Raw genomic sequence first — 18788 nt, 5'->3', positions numbered from 1 at the left:
GTCGGTTAAGCCTCCGACTTTGGCTCAGGTCATGATCTCACGGTTTGTGGGTTCGAGCCCCGCGTCGGGCTCTGTGCTGACAGCTAGCTCAGAGCCTGGAGCCTGTTTTGGATTCTGTATCTCCCTCTCTCTCTGACCCTCCCCTGCTCATGCTGTCTCTCTCTCTCTCTCAGAAATAAATAAAACATTTAAAATTTTTTAAAATAAATAAATAAGGGGCGCCTGGGTGGCTTAGTCGGTTAAGCGTCCATCTTTCGCTTAGGTCATGATCTCGTGGTTCGTGGGTTCGAGCCCCACGTCGGGCTCTGTGCTGACTGCCAGCTCAGCCTGGAGCCTGTTTCAGTCTGTGACTCCCTCTCTCTCTGACCCTCCCCTGCTCATGCTGTGTCTCTCTCTCTCTCTCCTAGAAATAAATAAAACATTAAAAATTTTTAAAAATAAAATAAAATAAAATAAAATAAAATAAAATAAATAAATAAGTTCCTAATAGGTCAGTGCGCGTGGGTGGCTCAGACGGTTAAATGTCAGCTTCAGCTCAGGTCATCATCTCATGGTTCATGGGTTCAAGTCCTGCATCAGGCTCTGTGCTGACAGCTCAGAGCCCGGAGCCTGCTTCAAATTGTGTCTCCCTCTCTCTCTTCCTCTCCCCCAGTCACACTCTGTCTGTCTCTCTTTCTCTCAAAACTAAATAAACATTTTAAAAAAGATGCTTTGCTGCAAAAAATAAAATTCCTAATGTTTGCTGCTTCCCTCTCCTTTTCTTAACTGTTTATGCCAAAAATATACTTTTTTATAAAAGTACTTCCAAAATGTTTGGGTATTTTCCCTAAGTATCTACTACTTTCCTGTACAATTTTAATTCTGTTACTTTCTGCTCTTGGCATTATTATTTTATTATTTACTGCCTTTTTTTTTCGATTATTCTATTGCTATTTTTGTATGGAATGGATAGGTCATTTTCAGTCCCTCAAAATATATGCTTCTGAGGTTACAATTTTCCTCCTTAATCCCGTTTCAGGCTCACCCTGGCCTCTACTTGCCCACGGAGCCCCTCTGTGCAAAGTTTCCAAACGTATTCTCTAGGGTAGGCTCAGTTTTCTGGGCGCACCACTTGGTAAGTGGGTGCAGCTCTGGATTGGAAGAGAAAAGGTTACCCTTCATCTGGGCAGACACCATTCCATGGGGAGCACTTGATGACGAGGCTTCAGTGCCCCAAACCCCTTCCCAAGTCCCCCTGTACACAGCCGTACACTGTAACCCTACTTGCATCCTTGAAGTTTTAATCGAGTAAATACAATTTTACTCAGTCCTATATATTTGTGATATCCGTTTTTGGCCTCTTCGACGCACGAATTCTTTAGAGATACATTTTTCAGTTTCCAAACACATAATTGGAAGGAAGAGTGGTGTTTCGAGTGGGTGCTTTTTTTATATATTTATTTCTTTTTATATTTCACTGTGGTCAGAAAATGAGGTCCATATAATAACCATTCTTTAGTATGTGTTAACATTTATCCTGTGGCCTAAGCGAGTTCAGTATTTACCAGCGTTCCTTCTATTCACGTGCAAGAGAGACTTGTTTCTCCCTATGTGTGTGTAGAGCTTCACAAACGTCCGTTAGCATGAGTTATTAATGGTATTCACTTTTCTGCGTTTACTTTTCTTTTTGTTGATGTCCGTTTTGCAGTATTGTTTTTCCTTTAGATTCATTCATAGTAAAATCTCAGTTTTTGACAAAAATGCTTTTATTTCCCTGTTACATGTTTAAAAATATCCTTCTTCCGCTTTTACACTTAATGGATAGTTTGGCCAAATAAAGAAAAGTCGAGGTAGGAGACGATAATCCCCAAAAGAGAATTCCTTCCTTGGTCCTGATGCTGAGAAATCCAATGCAACTCCGAAACCCATTACCTTTCCCTCCAAAGCTTTTAGGATCCTCTCTTTGTTACAAGTATTTTCAAATGCCCTGTGATTGGTGTGTGTGACTGTTGTCATCCAGTATGATGGGCACTTGGTGGGCCCACAAAATTTGGAGGTGTGTGTCCTTCAATTCTGGAAATTGTTCTTCAATAACCTCTTGACAGGTCTCTTTCCCCCCTTTTCCCTCATTCTCTCATGTCCTCTCTGGACCTTCTGTTTTAGGATGACCCACCCTCTCATTTTATGGTCTGTTCTTTACTTTTTCACCTTTGTTCTGTTGCTCCATTTACTAGACTATTTCCTTACATTTATCTTCTACCTCTGACCACGCATCCCCTTCTTTGCTGTCATATTGTTAATTTCCAAGAAATCCTTTGGGATCCCTAATTTATTTTTTTAATAATCTTCTTCTTCTGGCTCTTCTTATATATCTTAGGACAGTCTTTGAAGATTGCCTTTCTTCCATTCCCTTGGTCCTCCTGAAATTCCTGCTGGATGTATTTGGACTTTCAAAGGATATTATCTTCTTCTGCCTTGGATAAAGTCTAATTGTCTAACTTGGCTTCAACATTAGCTTCCTACTGCTGTGTAAGCCCAGCACAGACTACTTAGTACCTCATGGTTCTGGCCAGGGCTCTGCTGAGCAGCCTCACACCGTCACAAGGTACCAGCTGGAATGGGCATCTACCTGAAACGTTGAGGAAGCATCCACTTCCAAGTTCATCCAGGTTCTTGGCAGATGTGGTTCCCAGAAGCTGTAGCATAAGAGTCCCTCTTCCACGAGGGCTGTCAGGGACAGACTCCCACGTTCCCTGACACATGGCCTCTCTGACATTCAGCCAGCAACAGCATGTTGCCTCCTTCCGGAACATGTTATCTCTTGCACTTCTCCGTCCATCACCATCCAGAAAAAAACTCTGCTTTTACAGGGCTGTGATTAGACTGGACTCACCCAGTCTGGGCTTCATGAACTACAAGCCAACTGATCAGTGATCTTCATTACACCTGCAAAACCCCTTTGGCCGTGTAAGGTCACATACTCGCTAATTTGGCCGCGATGCTTCATCGTGTTCATAGCAGTGGCGATCAGAGCAAGGAATCCTGGGGGACCGTTTCAGAATCCTACAAAGCCAGCCATTGCCTGGATCTAAGTTATCTGGTTTGTCTTAGGCAGCCCCGGCTGCTGTAACATAAAAGTCCCCCACAGACTGGGGGGATGTAAACAACATACATTTATGTCTCACTGTTCTAAAGGCTGGATGCCCAAGAGCAAGGTGCTGGCCAAGTCAGGTCCTGGCAAGAGCCCTCCTCTTGGTTTTCAGACAGATGCCTTCTGGGCTTTCTTGCTGTGTCCTTACACGGCAGGGGGAGAGAGATCGTCCTGTGCACGCTTATTGTAGGGCTTATTGTAGCCCGTCCACAAAGGCTCCCTCCATCTTCACAGCCTCATCACCTCCCAAACCCCACCTCCAAATACTGTCACACTGCAGACGAGGACTTAACATATGAGTTTGGGGCAGACCCAGGCATTCAGTCTGCGGCAAGTCTTTTTGTTTTTGTTTTTTGTTTTTTAAGATGGGTTGTTTTATTTTTTTAAAATATAATTTATTGTCAAATTGGCTAACATACAGTGTGTAAAGTGTGTTCATGGTTTTGGGGGTAGATTCCCATGGTTTCATCACTTACATACAACACCCAGGGCTCATCCCAACAAGTGCCCACCTCAATGCCCATCACCCATTTTTTCCCTCTCCCTCACCCCGTCCCTCGTAGAGAACAAACTGAGGGTCCATATTCTTGGCCCTATCCCTTTGCACTCTGCTTCTGGTGCACTGAACAGTATTTCCCTCCCCAACTCCCCACTCACACTCCTGCTCACACTCAGCCTCTCCCTGGTTTTTCTCCTGGGAACCCTCCCGCCCCTCCCATGTGGCTAAGTCTTAGGTAGGTTTTTAGGTTAGATTTCACTTTCTCTGGAGAGCTTTCCCTGTCCCCGAAGAATACATGAAGCGCCCTCCCTGTGTGTGTCCCCTGCACCTAGCATGAAACCAATCAAAGCCCTTAGCACACGGCACTCTGCAAGCCTGTCTACCAACCATTTTTTTGATAGAAAATAAGTTCCACGGTGCCTGGGTGGCTCAGCTGGTTAAGCGTCAGACTCACAGTTCATGAGTTTCAGCCCCGTGTTGGGCTTGGCGCTGACAGTGCGGGGTCTGCTTGGGATTCTCTGTCTCCCTCTCTCTCAAATAAATTAAAAAAACATTTTTGAAAAAGAAAAGAAGTTCCATTAGGGCAGGAACTCTGGCACATGAAAAATATTCAACAAAAATGTGATAAATGTTTAGCAATTGTCACTCAGCAAAGTATTGGAAAACTAAGAGTATAATCACACCATGCCTCCTTTAAGATGTACATTGTTAGCTCTGATTGAATTCTAGGGTTTAGGCAATGGACTTTAGAGTTAGAACTCTGGGACCGGTTTCTAGCTGTATGACTTTGCTGTGGACCGAATATCTGTGTCCATCCCCACCCACCAACCCTACATCCTCCTCCCTGCTCCAAGTTCTGCTGAAGTCCTACTCCCCAATGTTATGGTATCAGGAAGTGGGTCCTTCAGGGGGTAATTAAGTTTATATGGAGCCCTCATGAGAGGATCGGTGTCCTTATAAGAAGAGACATTGGGGGGGGGGGTCAGCGGGGTGCCTCAGTCAGTTGGGTGTCCGACTTCAGCTCATAGTTTGTGTGTTCAAGCCCCACGTCAGGTTCTCTGCTGTCAGCACGGAGCCTGCTTGAGATTCTCTTTCAAAAACAAATAAACATTGGGGCGCCTGGGTGGCTTAGTCGGTTAAGCATCCGACTTTCGCTTAGGTCATGATCTCACGGTTCATGGGTTCGAGCCCCGCGTCGGACTCTGTGCTGGCCTGGAGTCTGTTACGGTCTGTGACTCCCTCTCTCTCTGACCCTCCCCTGTTTACACTGTCTCTCTCTCTCTCTCCCCTAGAAATAAAAAACATTTAAATAAAAAATAAATAAACATTAAAAAATGTTAACAAGTTTTTCCCAAACACAAAATAAATATAGAAAACTTTAATGCAGAAAAACAAAAAGTTGTCCAGTTTAGACCCTGGATGGTTGACTTTTCATGAAGAGGACAAGTTTATCATATCTATCTACAGCTTAGAACTAGACAGGTAAGTGCATTCTGCCATTTTAATAATTTCATTTTTATTAAAGATAATAAATAATAAATACATATGCCCACTCCTGAAAAATGACATAAGAGTCTAGTACATTCCCCTAAAATACAGAGAGACATTTTTCCAATATCATTCAGGAATATATAAATTCACTTTTATTTCTTGTCTTTTAGGAAAAACAAAATTTGACCACAAACTCTTCTCTGTTAACATTAAGTAATTTCCAGTCATGGTGGATTTTCCTTGATGTCTCGTATGGTCAGATGTAAAACAAGTAAATTCTCCCCCCACTTGACATTTCCCGAAGCAGAACTTAACAAAAGGTCTCTCTACGTCTTTGGTTTATCTCTTTGGGACCTAAAAGACTAGACCCTTGAGACCACTGACCTGGCATTGACTTCCCGGGAATGTGTGTGTGACAGGAGCCCTGAGCCAGGCTGTGGAGATGCCACAGCTGCTCTCTACACTCTGCACGCCTGAGGCAATCATTTCTCAAACCAGAGATGGAGGTAGTAGAGGAGATAATGCAAAACAATGGGGTCCCAAAACACCTGGCTATGAAAGTAACTTGCCTGCTTATACTTAAAGTTGATCATGTCTGGGGGCACCTGGGTGACTCATTTGGTTGAGCGTCTGACTCTTGACTTGAGCATCTGACTCTTGACTTTGGCTCAGGTCCTGATGTCACAGTCCATGGGTTTGAGCCCCGTGTTGGGCTCTGCACTGACAGTGGCAGAGCCTGCTTGGGATTCTCTCTCCCTCTCTCTCAAAATTAAAAAAAAACAACAACAACAGAGAATGTAAGCCCATTTCATAACCCATAACTCTCATAACAACTGAGAGTTTATTTCAAATACATCTCAGCCCATGGTAAAATTCCCTAATGTTCACGTACAGATTTTTGAGTCCTGTAGGACTAAACAGAAATAAAAATAAGTGGCAATAACAATCTAGAAAAGAAGCTTCAGGAATTGGTGTTTGAAGGGACTTTAGTGAAGGGACCTTAAGGCTCATTTAATTCCTCTGCTCCAGCTCACCACTCTGCCTGAAGATGTCCTTCAGGAAATTGCCTCAAAGCCCACTCACTTAGACAATTACAGGTATATCCTCTCTGCCATGCACTGTGCGGAATGACCCGGACGGAGAGAACTGTAAGCCTGAAGAGGTTTACAGTCTCCAGGAGATGGCTAAAATATCAGTCCTGATATGACAAGTCCCGAAAATTAATTCTTAAAAGAAAAATCATGAGAAAACAAAATACTTTCAAATGGAAGACACGGAGAAGAGATAAACATCTTCTCATCTATTTTTAAAATGAGAAGGCACAGGAGCTGTTATGCTAAAGTGGGCTTGTTAATTATTTAATCTATCACAGAGCCACAGGATCTCACTGTGGTGAGCCTGGGGGCATGACCAAGGCCAGGCTGTCCTGTACAGCCTGAGTATCAGGGCTGAGCGGAGCAGAGGACTCTGGATGGCACTGCATGACGCAGTTTGCTCGTAAGAAACATGTCCATCGTCAGGAGGCTGCTCTGTCTCTTGCACTGTCTTTCACTTTTCTAAACATTCTGCCGGAAACTTGGAGTTCAGGAAGATCTCTGACGGCCAACCCATGTTTCTAGCACATGGCACGTAGCGCGTAACAGGTGTGTGACCAGTTGTACGATGTTGAGAACAAGTGACCCCTCAAGTTCCATGCTGTCGCCCCAACCCTGAGGACAGCACCAGGGGCACCTGCTCTAGTTCATCTCTTGTAAGCAAACATCGAGTTGCTCTTGGACTGACCTTCCCAGACGTTTGGGTGAGGCAGATGGCACATGGAAAGTGGCTGGTGCTGAGCGTGGTACCACACACACACACACACACACACACACACACACACACACATGCCCACACGCCCACATGTCCAGACTGTTGACAGATGGCTGGTTTCACCAAGATTTCAGGTAGAGAGAAAGGTGGACCTGGTGGCTGGACTGGTCTGGAAGGTTCACCTTCTGGTTCAGCTATCAGATGGAAATTTGGGGAACTGGACAGGACAGGTCAGAGGACCCAGCTCAACAGAAGGCTCTTGGGAACACCACAGATGACAAAAGGCCAAGTTGCTGAAGATCAAAAAGGATCAGGAAGGAGCAGATGGAGACATGTGTCAACACTCAGAAGGTGATGCAGGAAAAGGACAAGATGGCAGATTTTTGGGTGAGGCCAGCCTTGTCCGCCCTCAGCACCGTGGGAGGACTCACCAACCACGCCCCAGTGAAGGGCGAGGAGCCAGGTGTCTGCCGTGCCTGAGCCCTCACTGAGTCACTCGGAACCCCAGTTTCCTCAGCTTAAACCCAGGTGTTAATTATAATGAGAATGGGACCCAAAAGTTTGCTGTGAGGGTTCACTGAGACAGCTTCTGGGGAAATGAGTTTCGACATCTGTCCACAAAGAAAGCATCAAACAAATGCTGCTTCTTTCAGTTGTCAAGAGAGTCGACGCCCCAATCACCTTCTTGGCATGTATTCACCCTACCCAGCTAAAGCTGCTTGCAAAACCCACAGCCAAGAACCTTGGCTTGACCCTCATTCCTGACATCTTGTGAAAAGCACAGAGCATATTTGCCCAATGAACAAATAAACAAAAGAATGAATGACTGACATGAGCTTTCCAATGCTGGCTTCTGACCCTGGAGATGCCACTAATTGAAGGACTTGGAGAAGTCCACCCCATCCTCCTTACACCTGGTTATCTCTTCAGTTAAAAGGAGGCTATTTTTTAAACCACAGATAATCTCTAAGGCACCTTCCAGCTCCATTTTTTTAACCTGTTCAGATTTTCATACGTTCTGAATTGAATCTAGAACACGATGCTCTGAGATTTTGATGAACTCCACAGATACAAGAATTTTTCCAAAACTGCGAGGGAAAATTCAAGGAGGGGGAATAGTCTCAAAGACTCACCCCAAAAGATTTCTTGATTTGCGCATAGATAGCCATAAATATGCCATCAGAGTATGCACCCAAATTCACAGCCCAATTACTATCATCATAAACAGTCATGTTATGGAGTAATTTACACACATAGTCTCAACCACCTTAATGATAACCCCATTCTCAGGGTGAGAAAACTGAGGTGAAGGTCATACTTTTGGAAGTGAAGGAGGAAGGTTAAATCCAAACCCAGGCAGCCCAACCCAGAGCAACAGCACCAAGAGGATCAAAACATTCGCATGAAAAGTAATTCCTTTTGTTCTAAAAGATTTCAGTGCTTCATGCAAGCCTTTGGGGATAAGTATAGCAGTGCCGAGGTGCCTGGCTGGAGGTCACCAGTCCGACCTCTGCAATGGCCCACATCTCATGGACAGGAGCACAAGTGCCCAGAGGCAACTACTTGGTGTCCCTGGGTCTCTGAGTTTCCTATTCAGATCTGCTTTTTATTTATGTTTTATATATTTTTTAAGTTTATTTATTTTGAGAGAGAGAGAGCAAGCAGGAGAGGGGCAGAGACAGAGGGAGAGAGAGAATCCCAAGCAGGATCCATGCTATCAGGACAGAGCCTGACTCAGGAGTCGATCCCATGAACCATGAGATCATGACCTGAGCCGAGTAGGATGCTTAACCAACTGAGCCACCCAGGCACCCCAAGATCTGCTTTTTAAAACATCACTCTGGCTATAAAGTGGAGGATGGGTTGAAGGAGGTGTGATTGATGGATCCATGAGACCAATCAGGAGGGTGCAGAACGAGTCCACCTGAACCAAGATGGTGGCCAGGACAGGGGAATGCAGTGGTGGACGTGGAAAGAAGAGGCCAGCAACTGTCAGACATGCAGGGTGAAGTGAGGGAGAGCAAAGTCACAAGGTGGCCCCTGGTCTGAACTGAATGGATGGAAGGAGGGGATGGTGGCCACACTGCCTGAGACAAGGAAGCTCTGACCTTGGAGACCGGGCTTGGGACAAGCGGTGGTGTCTGGTTTTAGCCTTGCTGCATCGCGTGCACTCTGGGAGATGTTAATCGGGCTGTTGAATGGACAGACAGAGCCCAAGGAAAGGAAGGTGGATGGGTTTTATTGGTTTGATTTTTCTTTCCCCTCTTTTTACACAGAGCACCAGGGGGCTGCAATAGTATGTTTTAAGACAAGTAGGAACTAAGTACATTTAGTTTGGACAAAGGAAAGAAAAAAGCAGCATGGCTCACTGGGTATGGTATCAGGCTGAGGGTCAAGGGGTGCCTCTGAGCGCCGAGCTGAAACATCAACTAAAGATCTTAGTTTTCACGCATAAACCGAGGGGATGGAACTGAGTTCTAACCCCTCTTTACGTCCACAAGCACCGAGATCCTGCTTTCCTTGGAAACTGTTTTCTCACCTCTTACACCAGGTGCCACTGTCTGAGGAAACCAGAACCATGACCCCGGGGCCACGTGCACCCAGACACCAGGAAAGAAAAGTTGGAGAATCATAGCGCTTCCGGGCGAGAACCCACGACACAAAGTCCAGGTGACCTGATCAGAGAAGGTGGTTACCCCAGAGCCCACCAGGAAGTGAGAACCGGTCTGAGCCTGCATCAGTACAGGACGTGATGTGTGGACCATGCTGCAGGTAGATAAAGGTGTCTAAGAAAGAGTTACCTACTCCAATTATCCTGGAGGGTCAGGATAATTGGATTAGACCTAAGGACAAAAATGTCCTCCTTGCAAAGCACAAAGCAGCGGTATCAGGCTTCCCACCCAAATGGCTGATGTGATTCACCATAGACTCCGAGACTGGAGGGCAAGGGAACAATATTCAGTAATTCAATAAATGGCAGGGTTTGCAGTTTGTAAAATTAAGATGCTCTACGATGTCTGTTGCTGTCACATTGGAATGAGTTGCTGCCTAGCACAGCATCGGGTGGCTTCCTAGTCCCCGGCCCGTACTTGGTTAAACTCCAGCCTCCTGTTATTAAACATGGTCCTTGAAGTCTATGCAACAGGCTTGTTGACCAGGAAATTGCCCCCCCTGGGCCACGGCCGGCTTTCAGCAACTAAGTCTCGTCAGTGGGGTCAAAACAGACACATGAGGTGCAGGAGTCCGGGGATGCCCTTCCTGGGCCGTCCACTTTCCTCTTCTGTGAGCCGGCCAGTTCCCGGATGCCGAGCAGCGGCCAGAGCTGACCCACACAATTTCAAGAGAGTGGACGTTGCTTCGTCGTTCTGGTTTTGAAATATGCCCTCAAATACTGGCCGTATGTGGCTTTCAGTGTCCCAAAGATGTCGTGTATGTAGGTATCTACACACAGAACACAACAGCACTGCAAAGTCATGGGTGTGCATGTGTGTGTGTGTGTTCTGACAATGTGGTCAACTGTTGTCATTCTTCTGGGACTAGAAGTTGGATAGGGTTGAGGAAAAGGGGCAGATTTCTGTCATCATCAAGAGAGATGGAAGGGAGGTGTCAAGAGGTGGCATGTGACGGTGGCATGTGGTGGCATGCGTTACAGGATCCTACCACCTGTCGGTCCCACCTACCTACAGGTCCCACCTGTCTGAGGCCGTCTGCTCTGGAGAGAAAGGGGACAGCAAGTCAAGGAACAAGGCTCTAAAACACGTCTAAGTTTTCAGATCACCATCTGCAGTAAACACGCACCCCTCTCCTCATCCACTGATTCACCAGAGCCACGGTGTCGGCTGTTTTAGAAATCCTCCACCCTCCAGGGGCCCCGGCTGGTTCAGTCGGCTGAGCGTCTGACTCTTGATTTCGGCTCAGGTCATCTCACAGTTCAGGAGTTCGAGCCCTGCGTCCGTCTCTGTGCCGACAGTGCGGATCCTGCTTGGGATCCTCTCTCTCCCTCTCTCTCAAATTAAATAAAAAACATCTTAAAAATAAAATCTTTAAAAACCATCCACCTTCCAGTCTAGGCTCTCTCTAAAACCACTCCCATAAAGGCCATTTCAGTTCCATTCAACAAATATTTGCTGAGTGCCTGGTATGGGCCAGGAGCTGTGCTAGAATTTTAAGGTGCAGAAAATAAAGATTCATGCCTGCACAGAGCTTTCATTTAAGTGGGTTGAAATATAAACAATAAACAAAATAGATATATTATAATACATAGATATTATATACTTTGTTAGAAATTGGTTAAGCACAATGGGGAAAAATAACACAAGGTACGGGGACAGGAGATGAGGCAAGCTGCAATTTCATATAAGGTGGTCCAGGTAAGGTGGTCCACTTGCTGAGAAGGTGATATCCGACCAAAAGCTTGAAGGAGGCAAAGGAGTGAGCCATGACTCTCCGAGGAAAGGGTGATCCTGGCAGAAGGAACGCCAGTGCAAAGGCGCTGAGGCTGGGATGCATCTGTAATGTTCCAGGAAGAACAAGGAGGCTATAGTGGTAGGAAGGGGAGAGTGTGAAGGGACAAAGTTAAGGAATAGAGGCAGATGACAATATTGGAGATGTGGCGTTTACTCAGAGACGGGGAGTCACTGACAATATTGGAGATGTGGCGTTTACTCAGAGACGGGGAGTCACGGGAGGGCTCTGAGCCGACAAGTGAGATGCTTTGATCTAGATTTTTGAAGAGGAGCACCCTGGAAGCCGTTTTGGGAGCAGACCCACAGCATGCAGGGGTGTGACGGGAGAGAGCAGGCGGGAGCCGCTGCAGGGAGGAGGAAGACAGGTGCGAGGGGCAGGGCGTGGGCCGGTGGAGGCAGTGAGGCGGTGGGAAGAGCTGGGCTTCTGGATCCGACGGGAAGGTGCAGCCCTCAGCGGACAAGCACAGGAGACGGGAAAGGAGCGGCCAGCAGGGGAGAGAACCAAGGGCGCCAGGCGTCCTAGAAGCCGGGGTGACGGGAGCCGACCCCACTGGGAACAGCTTGTGTGGCTGGGCAAGATGAGGAGAGAACCCAGCCTGGACCAGCAACGCGGGTCCTCGGAGAGGACCCAGCAGCTGCGTGGAGGGCATCCAGAAAGGACAGGAGGGGAGAAATGGAAGACCTCTTGGGTGGAACTGCAGAGGGAACAGAAATGGAGCCCCGGCCGGAGGGAAAGAGGGCGTCCAGGGAAGGCTGTGCTGAGCTTGCTAAGATGGACATGACAACATGCCAGCGTGCTGATGGGGTGACCTGGCAGAGGGGGACCCCGTGCACGAGTCCTGCGCTCTGGAACCGGGGGGAAAGAGCTGGAATTGAGTTCAAGAGCATCGGGGCTGGCGCCACACAGCCCAGTCCCAGAGGAAGGCGGGGGTCGGGGGTCGGACACCAGCGGGTGGGCGTGTGGAGGGGTGTGGAAGGCGTGCAGGGACTTACAGCCCCAGGAATCCGTGCAATGGGCTCCTGCACCCCGAGGAACACGGCTGACCGGCTGGGACGCCCGCCCAGGGCGGGGGGTCACACCCTAATGATGCTACTTCTCAGCCCTGCCTGCAACCTCACACTAGCTGCTTCCTGATTCACTGTCACAGAGCTTCTCACCCTCACCAGCCGGCAAGGTGACGTCATGAACACGGCCAGAGCTGGAACCCACGTACCCTGACAGACGAGCATTGATTTTATTCAGACGCCTCCAAGACTGGTTATAAATATCTGCTCATGTGTGCAGACCTTTTACCGGTCGGGTAGAGGCTTTCTGTTCGAGAACAGAAAAGGCTACTGAGGCGACGTGGGGCTGCCCAAGTCCCTTCCGAGAGACACGTCGGGGGTGGGAGGTGCTATTTCATTCTTGGGGTAACTGAAACAAGACTCAAGAGGCCAGGGGCGCCTGGGTGGCTCAGTCAGTGAAACGTCCAACTTCGGCTCAGGTCATGGTCTCACGGTTCGTGGGTTCAAGCCCCACGTCGGGCTCTGTGCTGACAGCTCGGAGCCTGGAGCCTGTTTCAGATTCTGTCTCCCTCTCTCTCTGCCCCTCCCCTGCTCACACTGTCTCTCTCTCAGAAACAAATAAAACATTAAAAAAAAAAAAAAAAGACTCAAGAGGCCAGACGGAATATGGCAATGAAATCTTGCCAGACCAACTCCAGTCCGGATGGGAGGGGCCCTATCGGGCACTCCTGGCCACCCCTACCGCGGGGGGGCTGAAGGAATACCCAGCTGGGTCCGCCTCCCAAGGACTAAACACGTCCCCGCTGAGTGTCTATGGGACCCGCCGGCCAGCGACGCCTACACCTGTGAACCATCTGCAGCTCTGAGATACCTGCTGAGCAGACAGTCAGCACCTCCAACAGGTAAATAACATGTGGGTCACAGTACCCATCACCTTCTTGTCTTGTATCCGTGTCTCCTATATAGGAGTCAGCTGCTTCGAGCAGCCCCACTCCCTGGAAGAGGTGTCTGGGGAGAGGCTCCCGTCTAGTCTAACATTTCCTGGGGTGGTTCTGGGTCTGTTGTTTCCTTGCTAGGATTAAAAAAAACAAACAAACAAAAGCAGCAAAAAAAAGCAACTAACCACACCCCTTCTGGTCCTGGTGCTTTATGTCTTCACTAACAGTAATATGATGTGAGCAAAACATGGGAAGACGGGAAGAAAATTCTTTGTTCCAAATTACTAAAACCATGGCCTCAGACCACACTAGAAATTTGTCTGACGGCTGGGTATGTCACAAACAGCTCCCTGGAGAAGCACATAAAGATGTTTGGGGGGGGAGGGGGGGGCGGTTCCTTGCATAGTGTTCCCGGGGCCAAACCCAGCCCATTTACAGAGCCAGTAAATCTCACATCAGCCCAGTCCTCCACATCCGCCTGATGCCCGCTGACCTGATGACAACAAAATGCTTTAATCCGTCAGCCATAACCTGACGTACCAAAGTAGATCCCACAGGACACCTCGAGACCCTTGGGGGTCTGACTGCCCACGGAGCGGGCACACTCAGCACCATTCTATGCTCCCCAAAAGGTGCGGTTAACCCCGCCGCAGCCCCAGCTCTGACCTTCTTTATGTGCAGCAACATGACCCACCAGTCAAACACAGCCCTGGAGATGAGATCCCGGAGGCAGCTGGTGGCACAGCTCCCCAGACTGTCACACAAGGTCACAGATGCACTGGACCCCTGGTGACAGTGACCCGGATGATGACAAGAATGTCCTGTGGATGCCTCACAGCCACTCACCCCTCAGCCCACCCCGTTCCCTCCCCAGGGCTCCTGTGTCTGGCTAAAGGAACCGTGTTCCTAGGAATGGCAGGTAGGAAGGGGACACCAGTTCAATGTCTCGATACCAATGACACCAGTGAGCGAGCTGTGGGATATGTCACACCTGGCCCTGAAAATATTCAAATATTCTCCAATAGCCCTAATGACCCTCAGCTCTCACCACGAGGGGCCAGGAGAGCTGTCGGGCTGCTGATTGCTGGGACAGTCACCTTGGTTGGGTCCATGATAGACTAGCCTAGGGGAATAATTTACAACAGTGCTGTCACACAAACGTCACAGCCACTGTGTCCACAGTGGTGGCTGAAACCGGACAGGTTGTTAAACTTATCTAAATCATCAGATTCAATGACTTCCATGGTCTTAGTTCACCAGTCAGCCTTAGACCATTTACTGGCTGAACAAGGGGGAAATGCACTATTGCAAATACATCCTGATGTTTCTTCATTCATGCTTGTGGAGACAGGGAACAAAGGGTTAACATCATCCTCCATCAGGCCTCCCGGCTACATAATTTTAAGAACCCCACACTCAAACCATCTGGGACTCCAAGTGTTACCTGGCACTCGGCTCTCCTTGGGCCCTTAGTTACTGCTGCTTCTATTTGGGCTATGCCTCTTTAATTCATTTGTCCAATGTGCATCCTCCAGACTACAGCAAGCTGATGCTCGCATGGGGATCCAAGTCCCTACCCACTGGGGACCACGTTTCCACATCAGCGTTAGATCAGACAGCAAGACACCTCCATGACCTCCAGTGAGAGGCAGGGTCTCTGTCATTGAGAAGCAGGAAGTAGGTAAAGAAGATTGAGACTGCGATCCATGTTCCCCTTAAGAATAAGGAGGATGAGGGGCGCCTGAGGGATCAGCCGGCTAAGCATCTGACTTTGGCTCAGGTCATGATCTTGCCGCTCATGGGTTCAAGCCCTGCATCAGGCTCTGTGCTGACAGCTCAGAGCCTGGAGCTTGCTTCTGATTGTGTTTCCCTCTTTCTCTGCCTCTCTGCCCCTCCCCTGCTCATGCTCTGTCTTGCTCTGCCTCTCTCTCTCAAAAATAAATTAAAAAAAAATTTTTTTTAAATAAGGAAGATGAAATCCCTCAGGATGGACAGGAGACAGTCAGGGGCCATGGAAACAATACCCAAATGAAAAGCGCTGGTGCACTTCTTGTCGGCTATTATTACTAAGCAGCTTCTCTCCCAGAGCAGAACCAGGAGATGACACCCCGCTCCAGCCAGACTTAAGAACAACAGCTCGGGCCCTATCCTGTTGACTCAGGAGCAAACCAGAGGCTCCATAAACCTGAAAGACGCTGGCTCCGAAAACACCAACCAGCCACTGGGTTGCCTGCCCATATCAGCCAATCAGGAAGAGGCACTTTTCTGTCCCTTAGTAGCATAAGGGACTGGAGCGGGAACACTGGGGGCTGGGGGACTTTCCCTATATAAGCAGGGCCTCCCCTTTGTCCAGGGAGGTGAGCATAACCATTCTTTTGTTGCTGTGTCTCCTTCAGTTCAAGCCATTGCCTGTGCCTTTGACTTTTGGGTCTGGCCTCATTTCTATCGCTGCTGGGCCCAAGAATACAACTTGGGTAACACAGCCACACCTGTGCTCATGGCTGTATGAAGTCCAGATCCTGGGTCAGCCACGCCTCACCCGCCTAGCCCAGGGACTACCCAGTCACGCACACCAGACAAGGTGGGCATCTAGGCACAGATCCAGCCCCACCTCCAGATGAGCTGCTTCACCCTTGATGCCCACCAGCCATTATCTTCTGAATCAGGGGCAGCCCCTTCTGTAGGACAAATCCGGGTTTCAAAAAATGAGTCCAGTCCCCGATTTTCCCACCTGGAAAGGAGGGTTTTCTGAACACAACCCAGCACACTCAGATCAGCCAGGATACGGAAACACATCTGCGAAGCGGCAGCTCCATCCAGATATAACAAACACAGTGCAAAATAGGATGCCACACCTCGATCTGTGAGTTAGCAAGGCCACGACCATTTTGCAGCAAATGCCTCTTCCTGAGTTCAGGTAGGAGCTTAGTCCAACACGTGTGAGTTACGCAGCCACGTGGGGCCTTGGCTTTGAGTGCTGGTAAAGTCGAGTCAAATAAGGTAAAAAATAAGAACCAATTATTCCCACAATCAGGAGCAAGGCGACTTTGCGTGTCATCAACCGTGGCCAGGGGGGTTGAGAACCCTACAAAGCAGCACCTTGCTTCCATAGCCTTCACCTGTCGATGGAACAGACCAGGAAAAAAATAGAAGGATAGAGTCCTCCACAAACTCAGTCATTCCTTGGCCATCCGAGAAATTCAAAGATGAGCTGGGGTTGGGCGTGGGAAGCAGGCACAGGGAGACAGCCCCCTTGACCAGAGAGCCTTGAACGTTCGGTGTCCCAGAGGGTCCTTGAGGACATCTTGACTTAAACCCACCTGAGTTCCCAGAAAAGCTCCCAGAATCTCCCCAGGCAGAGCCTTGAGCCCAGCTGCCCACCCGTGTGAACCCACACAGACTAGGCATCCGCAGAAACAGACGCCGTTGGGGGGGTTGGTAGTGCGGCCAAAAATCTGCGCAACAGGCCAACTCTACAGCTATTTCTAAGCCGAATCTAGAAGCACGGGTTTCTGTCATCTAGAGAGGGCAGTTTCTTAGCAGCTGTCACCTGGGAGGTGCTCGCTGTGCCGTGAGCTGAGTGTCGAGCGGCTCACTGGGGCTCGGGGTCCAGCCTGACCCACGCAGAGAAGGAAGCGTCTGGGGGCGTGCTGCTTCACCCCCAGTGACAGCACTAGAAGCACAGGGATGAGGAGCAGAGGTGGAGGGGACTGTAAAAGGGACTGAAGGGCGTCAGCAGCAGGCGTCTCTCAGGACAGTGGGGCCGACCGAGTCGCTGGCTGCACCTGCGCTCTGACCATGCTGGATTTGTATCCCTGAACCAACGTTCCTGGGCCAGGAGCCTTGGGACGAGGCCCTGTGCCTCCGAACGCTGCCGTTGCCTGTGTGTGACAGGGGGACGCTAACACCCACCACGGCACATGGAGATGGACCCTGCAAATGGGAAGATGTGGGCGTGCATCGCATGCTTAGTGCAACAGCATGTAATAGGCACTCAAGAGATGGCATCTGTTATGGCTTGGGCACCAAGTGGTTTCACTCAAGCTCATGAGCTCATTCAGACGTGGAGATCACCCCCACCTGCGTCTCCCTCCTCCCTCCCTCCCTCCCCCCACCACGATCCTCAGCAGTGCCCCCGGGAAGAGCACCCAAAGCTATCACTGTGGGCCGTCCGGCGCATGTCCACGGTGCCACTGGGCGCTCCTCACTTAGCCGGACACTCTTCTCCCAGAGAATTTTCCATAGCCTGCCAATAGCTCAGGATTTCATGAGGCTTGACGAAATGGCAGGCCACGATCTTCTTAAAACGACATGTGGAAAAGCGTAACCTGTTTGGGAAAAAGGTCTGCTCGGAGTGAAGCTCCTCCAGGCTGATCTGCAGTTTGGCCAGGCAGAGACCCACAAAGACGTCTTCCAGCTTGATGAAGGGGACGCTCTCCGAGACGTTGTACACCTGGCTGGCGACATCGCCGGAGAACACGTAGCTGGTGCCGGAGCAGAAGGGCGGGTACTTGTCCCACGGGTATTCGTACCTACTGACGAACCACTTGTTGTGTCTGTCCCTAATGGGAAACTCGTTCAGCTTTAAGAAGCCGGTGAAAAAACGGGTGGTTCTGTTCTTCTTCAGAAGCAGCTCGGTCAGGTAGTAGACGTTGATGAACATGTCGGAGTCCGTCTTCATCACAAAAGCCACCTGAGGACAGAAGCGGTGGACCCACTCGATGCCCATCATGGTCTTCAGGGTCAGGTTGAAGTACACGTCCATGAAGTCCTTCTGGATGATGTCGCGATGCTGCTGGCTCTCCTGCGCCACCAGCCTCGACAGGGCCTTGTTGGGTGTGGCTCCCAGGAGGAAAAACGTTTTTATGTGCTTTCCACTCACGTTCTTTTCTTTTCCCCACGTGTTCCGGATGACCGTGCGAGCAAATATCTGCTCGTGGGAGGAGGTCACCAGCAGGATAAGGAAAGGGGGGTCCTTCCTGCAGTTGAAATCTGGAAGCTGAAGGAAGCTCCCTCCTCCCTTCTTGAAAACAAACGGCTCACCTTTAAAAGGAGTCAGACTGTACATGCTAAAATACAAACAGAGGGCTCCCAGGACCACCAGCGAGACATACATCAGCCGCATCTTCATGAAAGCCATCTGAAAGGAACAAAGTGGAGGAGTTAGATCTCAAAGGGAGGACGGCATGCCTGGCCTCACCCCGGGAGGCTGAGCTGGGGGCAGACAGACACTCTGGGGTCTCACTGCACAGGTGGAGAGCTGCGGGTCAGCACTGAGCATGGATGCCCGACAGCGCCATTCACTCCGCAGTGTGAGGGCAGAGCGCAGCACCCTGCGCCCGTGGGGCTCTCAGACTCCCCGCCCCCAACATCCAGGATCACATCTCCCATGAGGTCCTTCCTGCTCTGCTCGTCCCGGCTCCATAATGAAGTCCAGCCAGAGAACCTTC

General features: G+C 49.4%; 1 protein-coding gene across 1 annotated transcript; it reads right to left on the bottom strand.

The window, feature by feature from the left end:
• Positions 1-17542: 17542 nt before the first annotated feature.
• B3GALT5 (beta-1,3-galactosyltransferase 5) lies at positions 17543-18484 on the bottom strand. Its single transcript, XM_039227937.1, has one exon. It carries the CDS (start codon positions 18476-18478, stop codon positions 17543-17545), a length of 936 nt encoding a protein of 311 aa, XP_039083868.1. The 5' UTR covers positions 18479-18484.
• Between the last annotated feature and the right edge of the window lie 304 nt (positions 18485-18788).

Source organism: Hyaena hyaena, unplaced genomic scaffold (assembly GCF_003009895.1).
Source record: "Hyaena hyaena isolate Hyena2069 unplaced genomic scaffold, ASM300989v1 scaffold_2, whole genome shotgun sequence".
NCBI lineage: Eukaryota > Metazoa > Chordata > Mammalia > Carnivora > Hyaenidae > Hyaena > Hyaena hyaena.
Note: the sequence above shows the minus strand (reverse complement) of the source record. Positions and strands in the feature narration are given on the sequence as shown.

What these genes read in the sequence shown, in the direction of transcription:
- B3GALT5 (XM_039227937.1), bottom strand. Translation starts at nt 18,478, where the DNA reads ATGGCTTTCATGAAGATGCGGCTGATGTATGTCTCGCTGGTGGTCCTG.